This window comes from Neurospora tetraspora (genome assembly GCF_033439725.1).
Source record: "Neurospora tetraspora strain CBS 560.94 chromosome Unknown B0H65scaffold_7, whole genome shotgun sequence".
Classification (NCBI taxonomy): Eukaryota; Fungi; Ascomycota; class Sordariomycetes; order Sordariales; family Sordariaceae; genus Neurospora; species Neurospora tetraspora.
Genome location: NW_026944389.1, coordinates 1,962,352 through 1,983,285, shown reverse-complemented (window position 1 = coordinate 1,983,285; position 20,934 = coordinate 1,962,352). Strand labels below are relative to the sequence as shown.

General features: G+C 53.3%; 8 protein-coding genes across 8 annotated transcripts; 5 read left to right on the top strand and 3 right to left on the bottom strand.

The window, feature by feature from the left end:
* The first annotated feature begins 365 nt into the window (after positions 1-365).
* Positions 366-2,843, top strand: B0H65DRAFT_475626 (fungal-specific transcription factor domain-containing protein). Its single transcript, XM_062827320.1, has 2 exons — positions 366-666; positions 786-2,843. Exons 1-2 carry the CDS (start codon positions 592-594, stop codon positions 2,724-2,726), a joined length of 2,016 nt encoding a protein of 671 aa, XP_062678537.1. The 5' UTR covers positions 366-591; the 3' UTR covers positions 2,727-2,843.
* On the bottom strand, positions 2,831-4,771 carry B0H65DRAFT_292397 (ammonium transporter AmtB-like domain-containing protein). Its single transcript, XM_062823025.1, has 5 exons — positions 4,522-4,771; positions 4,134-4,448; positions 3,959-4,052; positions 3,137-3,875; positions 2,831-3,050 (listed from the first exon to the last, which is right to left on the bottom strand). Exons 1-5 carry the CDS (start codon positions 4,630-4,632, stop codon positions 2,936-2,938), a joined length of 1,374 nt encoding a protein of 457 aa, XP_062678536.1. The 5' UTR covers positions 4,633-4,771; the 3' UTR covers positions 2,831-2,935.
* A 781-nt stretch (positions 4,772-5,552) lies between these two features.
* Positions 5,553-9,075, top strand: B0H65DRAFT_292439 (uncharacterized protein). The gene is made up of 2 exons (XM_062823027.1): positions 5,553-6,491; positions 6,555-9,075. The coding sequence occupies exons 1-2, from the start codon at positions 5,766-5,768 to the stop codon at positions 8,940-8,942; spliced, it is 3,114 nt and encodes a 1,037-aa protein (XP_062678535.1). The 5' UTR covers positions 5,553-5,765; the 3' UTR covers positions 8,943-9,075.
* A 30-nt stretch (positions 9,076-9,105) lies between these two features.
* Positions 9,106-10,991, bottom strand: B0H65DRAFT_292432 (WD40-repeat-containing domain protein). The gene is made up of 2 exons (XM_062823026.1): positions 10,626-10,991; positions 9,106-10,553 (listed from the first exon to the last, which is right to left on the bottom strand). Exons 1-2 carry the CDS (start codon positions 10,757-10,759, stop codon positions 9,173-9,175), a joined length of 1,515 nt encoding a protein of 504 aa, XP_062678534.1. The 5' UTR covers positions 10,760-10,991; the 3' UTR covers positions 9,106-9,172.
* Positions 10,992-11,255: 264 nt separating this feature from the next.
* B0H65DRAFT_475619 (uncharacterized protein) lies at positions 11,256-12,984 on the top strand. Its single transcript, XM_062827319.1, has 3 exons — positions 11,256-11,548; positions 11,604-11,861; positions 11,919-12,984. Exons 1-3 carry the CDS (start codon positions 11,475-11,477, stop codon positions 12,595-12,597), a joined length of 1,011 nt encoding a protein of 336 aa, XP_062678533.1. The 5' UTR covers positions 11,256-11,474; the 3' UTR covers positions 12,598-12,984.
* Positions 12,985-13,517: 533 nt separating this feature from the next.
* Positions 13,518-14,983, top strand: B0H65DRAFT_432603 (R3H-associated N-terminal domain-containing protein; the record flags this gene model as incomplete). Its single annotated transcript, XM_062825018.1, has 3 exons — positions 13,518-13,932; positions 14,113-14,749; positions 14,803-14,983. The coding sequence occupies 3 exons, from the start codon at positions 13,518-13,520 to the stop codon at positions 14,981-14,983; spliced, it is 1,233 nt and encodes a 410-aa protein (XP_062678532.1).
* A 509-nt stretch (positions 14,984-15,492) lies between these two features.
* B0H65DRAFT_531059 (heterokaryon incompatibility protein-domain-containing protein) lies at positions 15,493-18,124 on the top strand (the record flags this gene model as incomplete). The annotated part of the gene is made up of 1 exon (XM_062828936.1): positions 15,493-18,124. Exon 1 carries the CDS (start codon positions 15,716-15,718, stop codon positions 18,122-18,124), a length of 2,409 nt encoding a protein of 802 aa, XP_062678531.1. The 5' UTR covers positions 15,493-15,715.
* Positions 18,125-18,836: 712 nt separating this feature from the next.
* On the bottom strand, positions 18,837-20,002 carry B0H65DRAFT_445391 (uncharacterized protein; the record flags this gene model as incomplete). The annotated part of the gene is made up of 2 exons (XM_062825743.1): positions 18,837-19,705; positions 19,783-20,002. The coding sequence occupies 2 exons, from the start codon at positions 20,000-20,002 to the stop codon at positions 18,837-18,839; spliced, it is 1,089 nt and encodes a 362-aa protein (XP_062678530.1).
* Between the last annotated feature and the right edge of the window lie 932 nt (positions 20,003-20,934).

Genomic DNA, 20,934 nt, shown 5'->3' with positions numbered 1-20,934 from the left:
GTAAGGTAGTAAATCGGGTTACAATTGCAGTCTAACTTATAATAAAATGCTAGGCAGCCTTCTTTATACAGGATATAACGTTAGGGTTAAATATAGGTATAATAAAAATATATACAAAAGATCGAATATAATGAAATGAGTAAAATGAAGTTATTTATAGTATAATGTAGTAAAGAATAGTAATATTATAGTTGAGTGCAGATTCTATACTGTTATAGAGTTTGTACGTTATATGTAAAAAATCCGACTCTCAAAGGGACGATGAGAGTCGGTTGGCTGGCTGTAAGCGGGCCCCCAAAGGGAGGCCCCACATGGCTGGCCCCCAGAGGGTGGCCAATGCGTGCACCTAACCGACGAGTACTTTTCGCATCCTTACAATTTCCGTGAAAATCCCCCCCATCACTAGACTAGTGCCATGGCATGGGTTGGTCGTATTCTCGCTCCTATCCGATCCTCAACACCGCCTGAACTACTTGGACCACAATGTCCATTTTCCAGACCTCTTCTCACAACCTGGGCAAGTCGGTATCCGGCAACTGCTTGTGCAATGTCTCGAAAGGTGACATAAAGCAATACTAGAACCGACTGAGCATGGCGCAAACTCGTGCCCCGATGAAGAATAGACAAAAGTCCAGGAGCGGTTGTCGGACGTGCAAGCTCAGACGCGTAAGTGGTCTTGTCCGCTATTCTCTTCAGCCGTTCCTGTTCATGTCGTATCAGTCTGAAGCTGGGGATGACGACCATGATCGACGCAGAGCCGAGTGTACTGACTTCGGTGGAGGTAGCTACGATGCGATGAAACAAAACCAGGATGCCGGAACTGTGCCCAGAAAGGGTTCGAATGTCCCGGCTATCAGCAGCGTCTACAATGGTCGACCAAGCACGAAGTTTCTCTCCCAGCACAGCCAAGAACTGAGCCAGAAAACTTCACACAACTTGTCACTGCCGCATCCGCATCCATTGTCCCATCCAAGGAAAAGCCAACGTCGAGTGATGTTCATAATCCCAGGCCTACTACTAAAGCACCTGCTCAGACTCCGCCTCCAAGCCATGCAGAGACACCGCCGCCCTCAGCATCGTTCTCGACACCGTCTATATCCTCTTCGCCTCTACCCTCGCCTGGGACCCCCGTTGAAGGACAGGATGGCTTATATTCTACGATGATCGTACCGTCCTCTTACGACAAACGTACCTTTGCTCAAACATTAACTCTAACCCAACCCGTCGTGGACGTTCGCTCCTTCCTGATCGAACACTGGTTCAAGTCCGTGTGCGCCTCCTGGTCCGCCTACGACTCCGCCTCCAACCCCTACCGACGACTAACATCCGTCCTCTGGAACACCTCTCCGCCCGTCTTCTACGCCCTGCAGTCCATCAGTAGCGCTTCCCTCGTAGAGAAGCTTCCCGCCGTGATGCGAGAGACAGCCCGTATGGCGCCCCGCCTCGCAACCGAGGCCATCAAAGCCGAGCTCGTCAGCTTCTTCAACGGGCACTGCACCGTCTTCCCGCGCGGCCTGCTCCTCTCTCTCTTCTGCATGAGCTCGTCCATGTGCTGGATGGAAGCCCGGCAGCTGGGGCAACAATACCTCCGCCAAGCGAGAGCAGTGCTGCAAGTGCTGAACAGCTGGACTTTGAGTCAAGAGGACCAGGAACTGCTCGACTTCTTCAACGGCTGCCTTATCTACGAAGAAATGCTCCGCAGCGTGGTGAGTGACGACGAGACCGACTTTAAGAACATGCTCAGCTGGCCGGACCCGCCCATTTCTACCATCCAAGGCACCCTGGTTGCCTCAACGCCTCACCCCTGGACCGGCGTCTCGGCGGACGTCTTCAGACTATTCGGCAAAGCCATCGCGCTGTGTCGGCGCTCGCGCAGCCGATGGCGACATAACGACGGAACGACGCTACGGGCCCTGCAAAGCGCAATGAAAGATATCAAGGAAGCCACGCGCATCGAGGAAGCGCTGCTAGCTATTGACGTACCCACCGACGACGGCGCCGACAACCACCACCACAACGCCCACACACAACTAACCTCCTCCTCCTTACCCAACAATTCCACCACCACCCCAAACATAACCAAAGACCTCCGCCTCGCCACCGAGACCTACCGCCTCTGCTCCCTCCTGCAACTCTACGAGTCCTTCCCCGACCTAGTCGCCAAGCGGATACCCGACCTCGGCCTGCACCGAGACGCGCCCATCGACCCGGCCATCATCTGGACCAAATGGGTATCGCCACTAGCCTTACACGTCACCGAGATCCTTGACCGGATACCCGCGAGCAGTCTGCGGTGTATCCAGCCGCTGCTGTGTCTTTGCGCCGGAAGCGGGCTCAGGTTCGATAGCAAGACGGCGCTGGGGCAGGGCGAGTATAGTTATTTGTTGAGTTTGGAGTCTTCATCAACATACTTGGGGTTGGGAACCATTCCGGGGTTACCTGCAGGTATTGGGTTTGGGGGGTCAGGAACATCGTCGTCGTCGTCGGCGTCGGCGTGTGAAAATGCTGCAGAGGATACGCAGGCAATTAAGATATCGCAGGCTCGATCGATTCTTATTGATCGTCTGGGTCAGTTGGAGCTGTCGCTGCCGCCTAAGCCGATCAAGGTGGCGAAGCAGTTGTTGCATGCTGTGTGGAGCGCGTATGATGAGGAGATTGATACGCCTAGGAGAACGCATTGGTTGGATGTGATGAGTCGGACGGGGCTGCATAGTTTGTTTGGGTGATGGGAATATTTTGAATATCCATTATACAACGCAGTTCATGCTTAGGTCATGAAATCCTTCGAGTTCGGAGGATGTTATGTGCTCCTCGGGTTTGTTCAAACTTAATCTCATTCTGGACTGCTCAAGTGGTTCTGTAATAATAATTTTTTTCAACGATAATACTTAATTAAGCCCTTCGGATGTAATCTCTTCACCAACTACCCCAGCCTTTATTCCAAAGAAATATTTCCCTTTGAAGTAGGAGTGTAATCAACCTCATCAGGATACTCCAAATTGCCCAAGAACTCTTCAACCTCGTTCATATCAAGGCCTTGGCTAATGTTTCTGTAATCACAAGATCAGTCAGTATTCATTGAGTCCAGCGTGACATGAAAAAAAAAAGAGGCAGAAAGCAGACAGCAGGGACTTACTTATCAACAGCCAAGACCTCAAACCCAGGAACGCAATCGATCAAAGCGATAATGATATACGACCCGCAAAACGCCCAAGTGAAACCAACAATGGCCTCAACCATCTGCACCCAAAGCTGTCGAAAATTGCCATCAAAAAACACACCACCCGCGACCTCCACACCACCATACGCCGCCACCTCCTTCTTCGCAAACAGCCCCGTCATGATGGTAGCAGCGACACCACCAATGCAGTGCGTCGCAAAGGTATCACCGTTATCGACCCACCGCCAGTGCTGCGCAAACTTGGTGAACTTGATCCTCAACGCCTGACGACACAGCAAGGCGCCAAATATGCCAAAAAAGAAGGCGGTCGGCATATCAATGAACCCAGCCGAGGGGGTGATCATGACGAGCCCGGAAATGGCGCCCATGAAGGTCGAGTCAATGGACCACTTGCCCGTCTCGTAGAAGGTCATGAGGTTCCAGGTCAGGGCGCCCGAGGCAGCGCACAGGTTGGTGACGCAGAGGGCCATGACGGACTGGAAGTTGAGAGCCAGGGTGGTGCCGGCGTCGAAGGCGAGCCAGGAGCCCCAGATGATGATCAAAGCGAGCAGCTGGAAGAAAGAGTTACCCGGTCGGTGGATGCGGATGTGAGTCGGCGTGCGGATGTCGGACTTGCGCGAGCGGAAGAGCGGGTAGGAGAGGTAGATGCTGATGGCGGTGGCGGTGGCACCGGAGCAGACGTGGACGGGGGTGCCTGGATGATTGGGGGGTCTTGGTTAGCGGTCGTTCTCTCGAGTCGAGATTTGGATGTTGCTGTCTTTGGGAGAGTCGACTTACCTCCTGCAAAGTCCAAGACGCCCAAGCCCTCTCCGAGCAAACCTCCACCCCAAACCATATGGGCCAGTGGGCAGTAGATGAATGTCGCCCATAGCTGTACATTTCAAAGTTATTAGCACATCCTTCTTTTTCCACCCTAGAAAGCCTTCCAAGTCATTAATCGAGAGATACCTACGAAGATGAACGGAATAACCGGCAACAACCTTCCCCTCTCGCAGAACCCGCCCACAGCAATTGCGCAAACCGTTGCTTCAAATACCAACTGGAACTCGCTGAACAGAATTGCTGGAATTGTCCCAACCGGCTCGGAAAGCACACCCTTGTGGAAGAAGTGCTTGAGAGAACCAAAGAACCAGCCGCCTTCGCCATAAGCTAGTGTATATCCGACGATGAACCATTGGATCGAACAAGTTACGATAGTGAGGATGGAGGGCATGGCGGCGTGGAGGGCGTTGCGCTTCCATGTGTATCCTGAGTAGGCTATACCGACCTGTTGGTCAACTAGAAATAGTGAGTATGTTGGTCGAGTTTGCTGGAGTGTGTGGGTAGAAGGGGCCTCATACAGTTGGTACAATGGACCAGCAGATGACGGTGCATATGAGGACGAAGAGAGTGTCTGTCTTGTCGCAAGCCTCCCAGGCTGCGAGGACGGGTGATACCGCCATCTCGGGCATCGTGAGGATGTGTCTCGCGAATCGGTAGGAATTCTGGGAATCAATGACAGAGGCAGAGAAGAAGTAGACAAACGGCTTGTAGGAAGAGAGACTGGACCGGAGAGCATCTAGATCATGTGTCTCGCTCTCACATTGTCCATTCTTATCGTTATGTAGATTCGATAATCCATTTACCCAGCTCCCACTTCATTGCCATTTTCGTAGAAGCTGTACGGTGACATGCTCGAGGGTGATAAGCTGGGGGAAAGTGTTACCAAATCCAGAAAAAGACAAGAGCTTCACATCCAAGACAGTGCTGATTGAACTGGCTGACTGGCGGCGCCAACCAACCAAGAGAATCCGTGCAACGCGAATTGCAGGAAAGCCTGTGAAGGAGCATTGAAGGAGGGGTTCCAGATGCCCATGTCTCGGAAAGTGATCCGTATGCAGGTCGAGGTGTCTGTCGTTGTGACGATCCGGGAGAGCATCTGGCGGACTGCACTTTTTGTCCTAGAAGGGTTTAGCTTGGGGCATGTTAAACGGGAGGGCGATCCTTTGGCGGCGGCAACGGGCCGTCCAGAGTGACAACGCTGCGGATGGTAAGGTCAAGCCAAGCCAAGGGGAAACACCGACATTTCTCGGCCTGGTGAGCTCACATGCAAAGGCTCGTTTCATCGGATTGCCGACGATAAGATTCGCACCTGAGATCTCTTCAGCGTCAAGGTGACGTGTTGTACCAGATACGAAGAGAATCAAGTCGGAGATTGACTTTGCTGACTGGTGTGGAGAGTCAGAAATTTCGAGAGCACAGGTCAAAAGTGTGGGAGACGTGGAAAATGCCGGACTCCCGCTCTGCTCTTTCCTCCGTCAATGGGAAGGCGCAGAGGACGTATGGTGGAAGTGAGGAAGGTGTGAGGCATCGCTACTTCCCACCGACCAGCAAAACGCAGACGGCGAAATGAGATGCGGAGACAGTGTTTTCGAAATGTTGAGAGTGAACACATGTGTGGCCAAGTTCTCGCCACAGCATGCTTCTATCCCATGATCTATGATGCTTTTCTGACATCTTTATCCACGCCGGCATCACTCATCCACGATCTTTAGAAGCATTCATACCCGGGGGACGAGACCGTTGACGATCGCAAGACCAGAAGATGGACCTTGAGACCAGCGCCGATTTGATCTCCTTGGAAGATTCTCTGCCCAGCAATGCGTACACAGCAACAAGCGACTGTGATCAATCCATCTCGGATGATCCAGATGCAGACGAGTATGCGCGATACCACGGCCTGACCGTTGACAGCTTGAAGTTGGATCCATGGAAGGGGTTGCTTGAGCGGGATGTCTGCATCGCGGCAACTCTCATCCAGACCGAGTTCGGAGAACTAATCGAATCTAAAAGGCCCCTTGAAGAGCTCGCTTTTCGGCCCATCCTCGGAAAAGCAGAGCAATGGTCTGTGTCAGCAGAGTCCCTTACACTCCTTCAACAAGTCTGTAAGCCTTGCACAGACCGAGAGGTAGCAGGTCATATGGAGGAACTGTGCTTCACCGAGTTGAGGAAGCTCAAGGTCGAACAGCCGGCGCTGCGGAGTGATCACCAGTCGGACTGCAGAAGACTGGAGAGACGAATCAAGGCGTTTCAAAAGGTCCCGCTACCAGACCATCATCTGCCATTGCATCCGGTCGATGTTGAGCAAGGGGAAGGCCTCGAGTTTCCTGAAAGCGCGCGGAAAGGCGACGAGGCACTTATGAAGAGTCTTTCCAAGGAGACAATCGAAGTCACCAAGGACACACTGATGTTCTTGGTCCAGAGTCTCAAGGCAGACTGGAGTGACGATGAGCAGCGTGACCTTATGGAAAGTATCTCAACATACACCGGGGTATGTAACACACCAGTAATTATCCGTTAGTTACGCGGAAGAACATGAGCTGACATGACTTAGCTGAACCGTGTAGAGCATGTAACCCCTCCGTTGAGCCCTCGAACACACCCCGAAACAGAGTATTTCGTCCCCGATGACAAAACTTGTGCGATCCCGATTCTATCCGACCCAAACTCTTCGTTGAGCGCAGAGTTAGAGGCGGTAGAAGGAAAGATCCTCTCCAAGGACAATGACTTTTGGAGTGCCATTGCCTCCCAGCAGCCCAAGTCACCGGACAGATACGATGATATCGACATATCGGGAATGATAAGAGCCGGGGAATTCTCAGTGCCCAAGTCATCTTCATCTTCCCCGGAACTGGTACCTCGTGACTTCAAGGTAGAAGTACCTCTGTTGCCAGATGATAGCCTCGTTCTTGCGGGCAACGCCCCTTCTCGCGTCCTGCTCCCTGAGGATCTGGAAAACGCCAAACACCTCATGACCGGCGACACAATCCCAGATGAAGAAGCTATATTGGATGGACAACTGATCGACTTCTTTGAAGCCACCGCAACAACCGTGATGCGCTCTGTCGAGCAGGAGCAACTTCAGCCACTCGATGCAACGACACGAGTCACTGCTCCAGTTATGGATTTCTCCATCCCTGTCCGTGAATGGGACGAACAGCTTTGGACTCCCCAGGTCATGTTTGAATGGATACGGAAAACAACCGACGTTGACTGGAAGGGCCTGAAGTGGAAAAAGGACAACATCAAGGAGCAGAGAATGGTATGGGTACCCTTAGCCCACATGGCGGAGAAGCAATTGGTATCAGAAGCAATTGAGGTCGTCCCAAGCGTTCTTGCTTTCTTCCTGGAGGAACCGTGGGAAGGGGAGATACCAACAAGTGCCGATTTCGTCAACAAAGAACCCAGACTGTTGTTCCTGCGTAGAATCGGAGATGACGAAGACGAACTCCTTGAGGAGAGACTAAGGGAACCCAGTGTCCCCCCATCAAAGGAGTTGGTTCTCTCAAGCACGAGCACCAAGACAGCCCGTCCTTGCAGTAGGTCATCCCAGGCCTGTCAGGCTCAAGAAGCTATGGATGTAAAGACCAGGCTGAATATGTCGCCGTCCCCTCTTGCAATGTTGAAATCTCAAGACCTGACAAGCCTTCTGCGTGGAAAGAAGAGACAACTTGACCTTATCCAACGACAGTCGTCACCAGTTACCGGGCCCCTGATCCAGGTCATGGAAAACGCCAACCATGACACCCCAAGTTCAACAAACGTACTGAAGGGTTTTGAAAACGAGTATACGGATTTCAGCTCACTGGTCGAAAACTTTGTCGAGATGAACATGCCAAAGAAGGCTAAGCTCAGCCACAGCCGCTTCTTCAGCCGGCCGGCGCTGCCGCAGCCAGAAGTTGCAGCCGTCCCCAACACAAAGCCCACGCAACCCGAGATCCAACCTGTGCCGGTGGCCATTCCTGCTCTTTCCCCGGATATTGTCCCTCCCAAAACCCCGCCTCGGATAATCGTGTCAGCTGCAGTATCCACTATTGTCACGAGCCATCTGGAGAAGCTGCTCCCGGATATTGACCTCATCGTACGTGACTACGAGAGGCTCAGACCAGAAAATGTGGTCCCCGGTAGCAAGCAGCCAAGCTGCGACGAAGCTGACTTCGTCTTGTCCCCAGCCACAGGGATCATGGTCACGACCATGGTGAAGCTGAGACAGAAACCACTCCCGGCAGCCCCAGGCCAACAACAACAACAGCCGACCTTCCGCAACGTGGTCGAGAACGTAGCAAAGCGCCATGAACGGCTTATCGTTTTCATCTCAGAGGGAAACAAACACAGCGAGACCATGAACCCGCTCTCCCAATCCGATGCCAAAGCCCTCGCCGAGTTCCAGTGCTTCGCAGGTGGGCTACAGGCGCAGACTGACGTGATGGTCTTTTATGTTGGCGGAGGCACCGAGACGCTGGCCAAGTGGGTGGCAGCCATGGTATGCAATTATGGAACGGAAGCTCAAGAGTGGCAGAGCATACTGCTGCCTGTGGAAACGGGCTGGGAGTTATTTCTGCGAAGAGCGGGGATGAATGTGTTTGCTGCACAAGTCGTTCTTGGGATGCTCAAGGTTCCTGATGAAGAGGTTGCGATCGGTGGTAAGGAGGGTAAGTTATACGGCTTGCCGGCCTTCCTAATGATGTCGAGAGACGAGAGGGCTGAGAAGTTTGCGGAGATATTTGGTGGGAGGAAGCTTCTGGATAGGGTGAGCGCTGTGGTCGATGACCCGTGGGGAGACGGAAACGTGATAGAGGTAGACAACGGCGGGTTGGGTCAGGATAAGGAGGTTGTTGACGTATTCAGTGATGATTTCGAATTCTCGGGCGGCTTAGGTCCAGATCACGCTATGGAGCAATTCTCTGATGGGTTTGGCCAAGATTCTTCGCCATGGGAGTGATGAGGGGGCATGGCTGACAACATGAAGGACCAGGGCACTCACATTTGCTGGTTATATTCACTTGAAAAGACACGCATAATGGACTGCCATCTGAGACCGGCTACCAAGCACGACCTGCCACAAAGCAGCTAAGTGACAGAGTTAGCTTTCTGACGAAATGAAGGCACAAGTGAACAAAGTGGTGACATACCAATGAACCGGGATATCTCCAGCGCTATGGCTTTGCAAGTTCACGTCTCGTAAGGCTCATTAACCTCCTCCTGATGGCCGCTCTCGGCCATGTTACCTGCACCGATACTCCATACCTTCAGACTCGTCTCTTCAACCATCGCCGGAGGTGGCCTGGCTCTGCCCCGTCGTTGCTGTGATGCCCTACCCTGCTCTTCCTCCGAGTCACTCTCACTGCTGGAGGTTCCAGACTCGACGTCGTCAGAATCAGAATGAGACTCCGAATCCGAACCAGAACTCGAATCATCATCATCATCATCCGGAAACTTCCACGACCCCGAACAAGTAGCCAACACCGACCCGCTCATATGCATCGCCGTCCCGCCCACCGCCGACCCCTTCGCATGCACCTCAAAATCATAACTCGGCTCAACACTCCCCTCCCTCATCCCAACCCCTTCCCAAACCACCACCTTCCCCTCCCTCGTCCCCGCCCACACCTCAAACCCACCCACTTCTTCATTCGTCCCCGGAAAAACATCACAACTCAACCGCTGATTCGTCTCTCCATCCCTTCCCTGCAAACACGCCAACAACCGATGCGTCCCCCTCAAATCATACACCAACAACCCGCTCGACTCCCGCTCATTCACCACCAGATACCGTCCACACGGACTCCAAACCGTCTGCAACACCCCCCTCCCTCCCACTCCCGCTAGGGAAGCAGCCTGCGACACATTCCAAGTAGCCACGCACGCTCCCGCCCGATGGAGATCATACAACCCCAAATTCCTCGTCCACGTTCCGGCGCTTACCACGTTCCCTCCACTGCCATAATTACCGTTGCTAAGAGGCTGCATCGCCAGCGCGGAGACTGTGCCTTTCATCCCCACCACTCTGGCTCCGTTTCCGGATTTGTGTTGAGGGCCCGTGGTTTTGATGGTTAGTAGCGGGGTGTCGGAGGGGAGTCCCAAGTCGGGTCGGGAGACGTCGAAGAGCGAAAGGCAGTTGGTGGAGCCCGCGAGGAAGTGAGTACCCGGGTAGGACCAGAGGAGGGAGGTGATGGGGAGGTAGCGCTCGGTTTCGGTGTGGATTAGACGGAAAGTGGCGAGGGGTTTTGGTTGTTGTTGATATGTTGAGAGGTCGAAGTCATCATCATCATCAGATGGATCTGATGGCGGTGGTGGCTGAGGAAAGGCGTGGTGTAAATGGATTGGGTGGTCGGTGCTGGCGGTTAGGATGCACTGTGTTGAGGGCTGTTCGAGGGCGAAGTAAGGGCAGGGAGCGATGGCTGCGGTGGGTTCGGGGAGGTAGAGTGTGCCTTGGGGGGTGAGGGTGAGGGGAGAGTCATCATCGCGAGGTGCGAGGAGGGTGGAGGGGAGGACGAAGGTGTTGATCCGGTTGGAGGAGGAGGAGGTGAAGAGGGTTGTGCCGTCTGCGGACCTGGTAGGTTTGATGGGTTGTTAGTGAGTTGTTGAGGAATATGATGGAGGGTTTGGGGGGGTGATGACTTGCCATTGGACACTTTTGAAGAATGAGTCTGTTTGACCAGATGGCAGAGAATTATTTGTGGTCTTTCTAAGTGCTGATGGAAATAGACCATCTGGCTTCGTGGACGTGGCCACGAGGTTGAGAGAGGGCTTCTCCATTATTGTTTTCCAGGTCTGGTGTAAGTTGTGATGTTGATGGCGACTACGGAGCTGTGGTGTTTCTGGCTGACTTTCTGCTTTTCAGGAAATGCAAAACTTGTCCTGGCAGGAATCTCCTGCCGCAGTCTTCAAATTTTATCTTTATCCCGCGATCTATGAATCCTTTTACTGCTGGAAACCACAAACGCGTAGCTAAAGTTGTGTGATTTTGAGTGAGTGACAACGTTGGAGTTGCAAGAGCACTGGAGCTCAATTCAAAGAAGCTTCAACTTCAGCAAACAACCGCATGTAGGGCTGATGTTAGAGATCTTGAAAGTGAAAGTATCGCAACGTCATATTCTGCAGCCGATGTACTTGAGAGCAATGAAAACTCTAACAGGCTGGTCAGCCGTCCGCTTGACCCACCCCTTTGCGGCACTAGCGCACAGACGGCGGCAGGCAACTGGAGCTTTCCCGAGTTTCAGTTGCTGCAGTGAGGACCTCTTTGACCACCTCAGGCTTGGCATGCATGGGAGCTGCTTCCGCCTGACGGGATGACGACGCGAGCGTGTTGTCCATCTCTTCTCCATCGCTCCATCACCACACCGACTTCTACCATCTGATTTAAACATAAAAGAGAGTTATCGCGACCGTTGCCTACGAGGTCAGAAAGTCATCGATTATCCTCGATTTATTTCCGAGTTTAACCCATTGTTCCATCTACCGAGCCTTCACCATGGAGTCCTTCCTGCAGGGGGACGTCTGCCAGGACCTCCGCGAGATAAGTGTCGTCAACCTAATAGTTTCCATGTAGGAAACCGCAATGTTGAACTCCTATAGGAAGAATATGTACTGACTTATGTAGTGTCCTTGTCATTGGCATGCTCATCAGCTACCTGCCACAACATGCTCGCATCATCTCAAGAGGCACATCGGAAGGGATATCGCCCTACTTCGTTCTGCTGGGGACAACATCGGCAACTTCTGCGTTTGCCAACATCCTCCTGTTGCCCAAGTCTCGCCAGGATATCGCTTGCTGCAAAGAGATTGAGACTTTCCACTGCGTAGCTGGCCTACTCGGTATCGCGCAACTGGGAGTTCAATGGTTATGCTTTACGTTTATGTTAGTATCCCCTATCGCGGCGCTATTATTTTTTTTTACTAACGTTTCCACCTTCAGTTTTGTTCTCTTTTTGGTTTTCTTCCGATACAACCCCGTCGAGGACCCAGACAACGAGGCGGCGCTTGTCGAAGAACAGCCTAGGTGGCAGACGGCTCTACTGGTGGCATCTCTCACCCTGCTGCACGGCCTGGCAGTCATTGTCGTCACGGGTATTCTGAGCACCATCGCCCACGACAAGCTCGCCATCTGGGCAAACGTGCTCGGCGTCATGGCCGCTCTTCTCGCCGCTGTCCAGTACATCCCTCAGATCTGGACCACCTACCACCTCAAGCACGTCGGCAGCCTGAGCATCCCAATGATGTGCATCCAGACCCCGGGCGGATTCGTCTTCGCAGGCAGCCTGTTTGCGCGGCTAGGTTGGGCTGGATGGAGCTCATGGGGCATTTTTGTGTTGACCGCGACGATGCAAGGCTTGCTGCTTTACATGGCCATCTACTACGAGATCCAGGCGCGCAAGGAGCTGTCTAAGACGCCGCTCGGGACCCAGACGCCTTCGCATCTGTATGCTAATGGCTTCGATGACGACACGCCTGGTCGGTTCACCTCGCATCCTGAACACTATGCGAATAGCCAGGAACAGTTGCAGGCTATTATGGACCGGCAGGATAGTGATGCTGCTGCTGAGACTACCCCATTGCTCAAGTCAGGCGGGATTGGTAACTCGGGCTCGAATTAGGATGGAACCCAGCCTTGATTTAGTCGGTGGGCGATGAAGACTTTGACGAATGCGTCGGAGCCATGATTCTGTCAGGGACCCATTCCTTGTTTCTTCACGTCGGTTTCACTCATGTGCATAAAGGCGTTGACTGCTCGGGACAGACGGATGGAGCTGTTTTGTTGGTAATTCACTTTAGCGTTCGAGCTTGATGATTGTTTGATATATGAAGATATACCCATGAATGCCCCGTGGACCTCCATTCACACTCTCACTGGTATGTAGCTTTACACATCACTGTGGCTGACCACCCCGATGTATGGTTCTCGGTATGGGGTGAGTATATGCTTCCATTCATTACAAAGAGGGCAGTGTAGCGTGATGTCTGAGTTCGACGCCTGTCCCAACAGCTACTGTATGAATCATCGGAAAGTGTCATACCGGAAATCAACATGGGAATGACTTAAAATCCCATGGGCATATAGCTGAGCCCAAACAACGGATTTTTTACTCTGAAACCTCCGCTTGCATTTTTCTTTATCGGACCAAACCTCTGGAGCTTGATCTCGATTCACCTATTAGCCCTATTGACCAGCTAAATCTTGCCCTTTCTCGGTCCAAATATCAATCTTTGGTCTTTGTCGCCATTACCGATCGATTACAGTACGTACCGCCTTGAGGTTCATGTTAGTGATTTGGACCCACTGATAAGCTTGAGCAGCCCGGACCTGCATCTCCACTTTTCGCCGTTAACGCACTGGAAAGTCTCCCGGCCCCCACGCAAGCTCCTGCCAATATTCTCGACGGTCAACCACTTTACGCGGTGCGAGGCGACACTCTCGGGTTCAAAAATATTTTATAGACCGCCGGGTGCGACCGACGGACAAACACCTACTGCGGTAGAAACATTCCTTGGCTGGCCACTGCCAACTTCGATCCCGATGGCTATCACAAAGCTCGCCGGACCTGTTGGCCACCACGACAGCGACGATGACTATGACGAGGGGTTGCACCACCCGCAGCCTCAACAACCAGCAGAGCTCATTGTGCCGCAGCCAATTCCAGTTCCCGTGAATCAGTCGACCATCTCCAATGTCTCGACTGCCGCCGTTGATATCGAAGCCTGGACCGTCGCTGCCCTCGAGTCCTTGAGGATCGCCGACAATGCGCGCAGCGCAGGCCCGACCGATCCCGCTTTGAAGCTGCGCAATGTGGTGTTTGACGATGGCGACGATACATATGCCGCAAATGTCACGCCGCCGCGCCGACCTCCTTCGCGCCGGGACAGCATGAAGAGGCGCGAGGCTGTGTTGAAGGGCAAGGAAGGTAGCAGGCAGCGACGGCGTTGGGAGAATGGTAATTACTCACCCCCCTTGTTCATCGGGCTAGTGCCAGGACTATTCAAGTCCTCTAGTTCCCACTCGTCACAATCCGCGTTGCACGCTTGGAGTTTGGGAACAAGCTAATCAAGTCAATCATTCGGTTCCCTGCCCTGCTGCGGTGGGGACCGATTTTTGAATTACTCTCTTTCCACAGACCGTCTTGTTGGAGTTCCCAACGTACAACCGCCGCTGCCTTCGGACTGGGCAGTCGGACCGACGTATCCCATCCACGATAACATGCCGTACCACCTCGCGCAGTACTGGGACAAGGGGCTGCGCGAGCGCGTCGAGGAGCGCAAGGCCGCCTTTGCCGTGCATCGCAAAAAGACCGTTACTGCCACCAGCCACCAGCCGGGTGGCCACACCACGGCTGTTTCCTTGGTGGTCTCGTCGTCTGTTGCCAAGACGCGCGCAGACGTGGGAAAGGTCCCCAAGGATTTGCGCGCAACGGCCAAGAAGACGCCTGCCGTCAAGGCCTGGCTCCGTGTGTTGGAGGAGCCGGTGAGGGAGTTTGTTGTTCAGCAGCAACGCGGACAGAATGCGGCGGCCAAGAAGGAGCAGCAGCAGCAAAAGGCTCGGGACAGTGGAAACCAGAGTGATGAGCTCGGGTCGGATGAGGAAGAAATCCTCTTTACTGGGCGGAAGACGTCTGCGGCTGCGGCTGCCGGTGGTAAACCGCCGGTCAAGAATACATCGTTGGACAAGGGCACAGAGAAGGGTATCCAACTGCTGCCCGACACGAGGATGGTGCTTGATACTCTTGGGGACGACGAAAGCGGAGCCTCCTTTAAGTATGTTCATCTGATACACAGTTTTCTGGGTGTAACTGACCAAGGATTACCAGGCGTTGGCTCACGCACTCCATCTCGGACTATTATGGGCTGGACTCCAAGTCGGTTACGGTCGGAAATCCAGCGAGGAGGGTGGTGTATATCGGTCTGAAGCAGGTCGGCAATGGTCCTAAGAGGCGGGCTGCACCTACAAGGCAGATGCTGATACCACCACCTTTGTGGGAAATGTTTTGATCGGACTACCAGTGTGCCCGAGTTTTTGGGTATGAAACCAGCGGGCACAGCGGGATCACAAGGTGAGAAGGAATTTTTGGGTTTAGACTGATCACCTCCCTAATCTCAGACACACAATCACCGTTCAAGCGGACATTCACCTTTGTTGCAACATTCCAACCATGGACTGAAGTGAAGCCGAAACAGCAGCTGGGCGGCTGTCAATCTCTGTGATACTTGTAGCCCTATTTTGGCTTTCGAACCCAGGCAATACGGTTTCGGCAAGTGACGATGTTTGAAAGCCCTTGTGGTCGATAACACTAGATAACCTGCGCCGTTGACCCCTGACGGCTGACGAGGCATGTAAACATCGTTCCAATTGTACGAACAGCGCCATAGACGAAGGCAAAGGCAAGCTGCAAGCCATCTAATTGGCCCTTGGCTAAACCTTCGCTTCGCGAACCCACTAAAGCTGACGAGCTGTAGGTACTCCGCATCGCGCCTTTCTTATTTCAACCTCTAGCGATAATCTTACTTAGTTGGCTGCGTATCTCCATTCTTCATTATAAGATATTTTCGCCTTTGCTGTTTATATGGGACATGAATGGCGTTAGACCTATTCCCCCAAAACATCGTGTCATTAGTCTCGCCGGTGTTCATGCCACTCACTCACTCACTTTGTCTGTTGTGAAACCACTCTAAACAGACGTTGTGCCTGGATAAGGGTATCACAGCAGATCAAGCATCAAAGCCATGCGCCTCCTCGACGTTGAGACTCTTCAACTTGAGCTGTTTGACGGTGGCCCGAAATGTGCCTACGCCATTCTCTCTCACACCTGGGGTCAGGAGGAAGTGTCCTTCCAGGACATGCAAGACCTAGCAAGAGCACCAGGAACGACATCAACATTCGTCGATAGTGGTTACAGTACAGCATCGTCGTCAAGAACCAGTACCGGAACGAGCGGGCATTTTGACTTTGGGAACTATGGAACGACAAAGCACCACCCCGTCACTTCAAAGAAGGGCTACTCAAAGATCCTGGGATGCTGCGCGAAAGCTCGCACCGAGGGTTATCGCTACGTCTGGATAGATACTTGCTGCATTGACAAGTCCTCCAGCGCAGAGCTATCCGAAGCCATCAACTCCATGTTCAAGTGGTATCATGATGCCGAAGTCTGTTACGCGTACCTCAACGACATCAGTATTCCAGAAGGGAGACCACAACACCACCAATCACCGTATCTGGACCATTCGATGTCAGACGCCAACGGAAAAACGATAATCATCACAGATGAGATGGAAGAGATTCTCTACGGAAGCAAGTGGTTCACGCGTGGCTGGACGCTCCAAGAACTCATAGCTCCATCAGACGTGGTCTTCTGCGATCGCTTGTGGCGGGAGATAGGAACGCGCGAGTCACTCAGCGATGACATTGCCGCTATCACGGGCATTGACGCTGGGCTGCTGCGGATGGAGAGGAAGCTGGGCGACTTCAGTGTCGCGCAGCGGATGTCGTGGGCGGCGACAAGACGGACTACTAGGATCGAGGACGAGGCGTATTGCTTGATGGGACTGTTTGATGTCAACATGCCGCTGCTGTATGGAGAAGGACAGAAGGCCTTCAAGAGGCTCCAGTTGGAGATCATGAGGCAGTGTTACGATCCTAGCATACTGGCTTGGGCTAGCTCAGACTCGTATGCGGTTATCGAAGGCGTGTTGGCCCAGTCGCCGAGTATGTTTGAGAGTTGTGGGGGGGTTACTTGGAGCACTGCCGATGGAGTTATGGGTGATCGCTACAACGGTGATGGTAGTCACCAACCCAACAACTTCTACCACGAGATCATCGGGTCATCTCTCCTGAAGATGCGCGTTCCGATATCAGACTTCAATGCCCGTCACACAGATGAACACGTGGTCTACAGATCCTACTGGGACGTCTTTGGCAGCCTCGAAGACGTCAAACTTCTTGCTCCAGTCCCATTCGAGGGTACCACTGCCGGTCTGATATACTTCCCCCGCCGCATCGACGAGTTCGAATCCGCCTATCTCCACGACAGCCGATTCCGCTCTTTCAACTACTCCTTTCTTAAGCACAAAGTCAAAGACATCATGCTCGTCCCTCTCTTTGGCTGCACAGTCCTCTCACCGACTTCCACCCCCAGCGAGCGATACACGGTGGGCATCACCTTCTGCACCGACTCAGCCGGCCACTTCAAGCGCGTCCACTTTCCTTCACGCTTCCTCGTGCCTACATCCGACCTCGAGCGCTTCTTTACACCTCCGGAGCCAATCGAACACGGACACGGCTGCGGTCACAACTACCTCACCCTCCACCTCTCCCTAACAGGCACCGAAATCCTTCTCCGCCCTCCCGTCCCAAAATGGGCACGTTGTCTAGTCCGCATCCCACCTTCGCTCATCCCTCCAACATCATCAACCACCACCCAATCCTACCCAGCTTCCACCCCCTTCTCCCCCTCCTACTTCTCCCACGGCTCCTCCAGTAGTTCCACCCTTGTCCTCTCCACCACCCCCATCCATCATAACCCCAACTTTCCCTCAACAACCACCTCCAACGGCGCCAGCCACCTCCACCTCCCCTGGTCCCTAACCCACACCATCCCCGCCCAAGCCGCCGACGGTTCCGGATGCTGGTACCTCGACCGGTGGAGCGAAGTCACGGACCGCGCCGATTTCTCGCAGCAGCCGTGTTTCAGCTTGCACAAGGCCGGGGTGCCGAGGGCGCTGGCTTTTCGGCACGGGATGGATCCGGGGTTGGGGTTTTTGTTGGTTTTTTGGGTTGTGAGATCAGTATCAGCACGAGGAGGAACTGGAGGGAAAGGGGGAGAGGATGAGCAGCAGTGGATTGAGGTTGCTGTGCTGAGGAATGATGATGGGAGGAGGAGGGGGATGGGTAGTACGGTCATGTGGGTGAAGACAGAGAGGGATTTGGTTAAGGTTTTGCAAGGGGTGAAGAATTTGGGGTTTGGAATGGGTCCAGGGGCTGGTGGTGCGAGCGCCACTGCCGCGGCGGGAAGAAGGGGGAGGAGGAAAAAAAGGGAGTGGGAGTTTGAGGTTGGGGAGGGGATGGTGTTGAGGGTGAAGATTAGGAAGAATCCGGATTATGATATTGCTGTTTTGGATTTTAGGGAGAAGGGATAGCCAGCCAGGTAAGATGATGGTGGTGGATGGTGAAATACGTTTAAGTCCAAGAGACAATCAATCCCGTACTGTGTATGTGTTACGGAAGCTTGAAAGTATATGGTAGGTAAATACCGGCACGGGCCCCAGCTTTCCATCGGCAGGACCTTTGCTGGGACCATATAAGCACCAAAGTGTAGACCTTCCACCACGGTCCAGTAGCCTATGTGGTAGTGCGCTGGGTCCAGAAAATGCGTGGTGTTTTCGTAAGGTCTATACCTTGCTCGTGTAGAGTCGACTTATCCCGAGTTCGATTCCGAGCTTGGGCGGGCTGAGCTTTTTGCTTTTTTTCCGTTTTTCTTCGTCTTTCATCTTCTACCTTGAGCATACAAGTAGTCGATTGCGTTCACACCCCTTTTCAGTTCGGACGTAAAGTCCACAGCGATTTTTGACCCGCCCAGTCAGGCCATCAACAGACGGGAGGGAGGTTTACGATCCCTTCCACGACTGGACCTTCAGTTAATGCCCAACTCAAGTTTCATTCAGAATTTTATACAAGTATATAACTGCCAACAAACAAACAAATGCATCTCAACAACCTAAAAAATAAGGACATTGAGCCGAACGCAACACGAGGGAAGTAAGCCAGTATGCTTACCTCAACCCAAATACTGCAAATGCTACCGGGCTACCGCGGATCCGAACATGCCCTAAAAGAGTCATATCCGCATCCTTAAACACCAAGAGCAGCATTAAACAAAAACGCAGCCTGCTGTCCCTTCGCCGCCGCCGCCGCGCTGGAGGCCTGCTTGCAAGCAGCCACCGTCTCCACACTAGCCTTGCAACTATCCTGCAGCATCTGGCAAACAAAGTCGCTGATGTCCTTAATGTTCAGAGCACTGCCATGGTTGAAATCCTGTCCATTAACAGCCTGGAAGCTCTCCTCCTCGCCGCGACCATCCAAGTCCTTGGCGAACTGGATCTGGGGGGTGCCACAGCTGCCAAAGTCCAATCCACCACCATGCCTGCGGCCGAGCTTCTTGCTGGCTTCGCGGCGGAACTTAGTGCTGACAGTAGTCTTGGCGGCGGCGGCCTTGCAATCGTTGGTCTGCTGCACGCACTGGGCGGTGCCGCCGCTGAGTTTACCGGAGTTGGCGGCGTTGAAGCAGGCGTTGTTCTGGATGTCGCACGAGCGGGCGAGCGCGACGGAGGCTTGCGGGAAGGTGTTGCCGTTGACGGAGAAGGGACGGGCGGCGCCGGCGGTGAAGAGCACGGCGGGCGCGGCGCCGCCGAGGGTGCCGGTGAAGGATTGGACGTTGACGGCGCCGCTAGTGCTGTTGTTACCACCAGCGTTGTTGTTACCACCAGCGTTGTTGCCAGCACCAGCGTTGTTGCCAGCACCAGTGTTGTTGCCAGCACCAGTGTTGTTATCGTCGCCGGTACCATCGTCCTCGCAGGTGTCGTCATCACCGTTGTCATCACCAGTACCATCGTCGTCGCAGGTGTCGTCATCACCGGTGTCGTCACCAGTACCATCGTCCTCGCAGGTGTCGTCGTCACCGGTATCATCACCAGTACCATCGTCCTCGCAAGTGTCATCTTCTTTAGTACACAAGAATTAGCAATCAGGACAACAAACCCATCAGACATAGTGACTGAATCGTCAACTAGGTACTCACCAACAACAGCACGTGCAGCCAGAATCTCCTCCTCAGTAACAGCGGGGGTAAGAAGGTTCACGGCGGCGTTGGTGGCGGGCAGGATGGCCTCGTGCGAGTGTCCTTGGGACACTTCGCGCTTCATGTTGGCGGCGAAGCTCTGGTAGGAGAGGTCGCGGGCGGAGGCGACGGAGGCGACGGTGGCGACGGCCAGGGCTAGGAGGGTGGCGTTGTACTTCATCTTGTCGTTTGGGTGATAGGTTTCTGTGATATGTTGGTAATGATACAGTCGTTGTTGTTGTTGTTGTTGTATATGCAGATCAATGGGCCGACCTGTCAAAGCGGAACCCGTAAAAAAAGAGTGTTGAGAATGTTAAACGAAAGCAAAAGTTCACAGAACTGCTATCTAAGGAACGAAAGAGAGACGACTAAGACAAAGTTGAAAGAACGGAGTGGTTAGCAAGGCCGTCTTCCCATCTGTGATCCATGAAGAGAGCGATCATGACTTATATATACCATCGTCGTATGATCCGACGAACCCCTGGTCGAGAGAGCATCCACCATGCGTTCCTTGATCTCCTGCCACAACACAAGCCCTGTACATACCGACCCTCCCGAAGGGCCACCTTCATCATTGCATAGTAGCATTGAATAACACCCTCATCCTGAAATGCTGCCATGGAAGCCATGAAGCCAGGGCGTCAGCTCCGCTCGAAGCCGGAGCGAGATGGCCAAAGAAGGAAATCGGTTCATTGGGTAACAACGGTGTTCGACAGGGGATCGATCCGCTGGCCGGCCGGAAAGGCCTCGACTCCATGTTGCTCCGTGTAGAAAGCCAAGCAAGCTTACATGTTTTGAGGTATAAGCGAAGAGGGGTGTGTATAAGCTGTCCCCCTCGCTGACCTCAAAAAAGCTGATCCTCACAAGGTCCAGTACCCAACTTCAAATACCGACAATACGACCAAAGAACAACCAATATGAACTAGACTCGCTTTGTTTGGATACTGAGTGAGTCTTCTTCATAGCCTGATACAGTTTTCCGAAAATTATTGCGTTGCGGTAGTCCGAGAATTGCGGTTTTGTCAGCGGAATACCTTGTGAGGATCAGGTTTCTCTGAGGCGAGCGAGCCCCCCTAGTACCGTAGTACTGGGCGGCTTTTTTCTGGGGCCCTT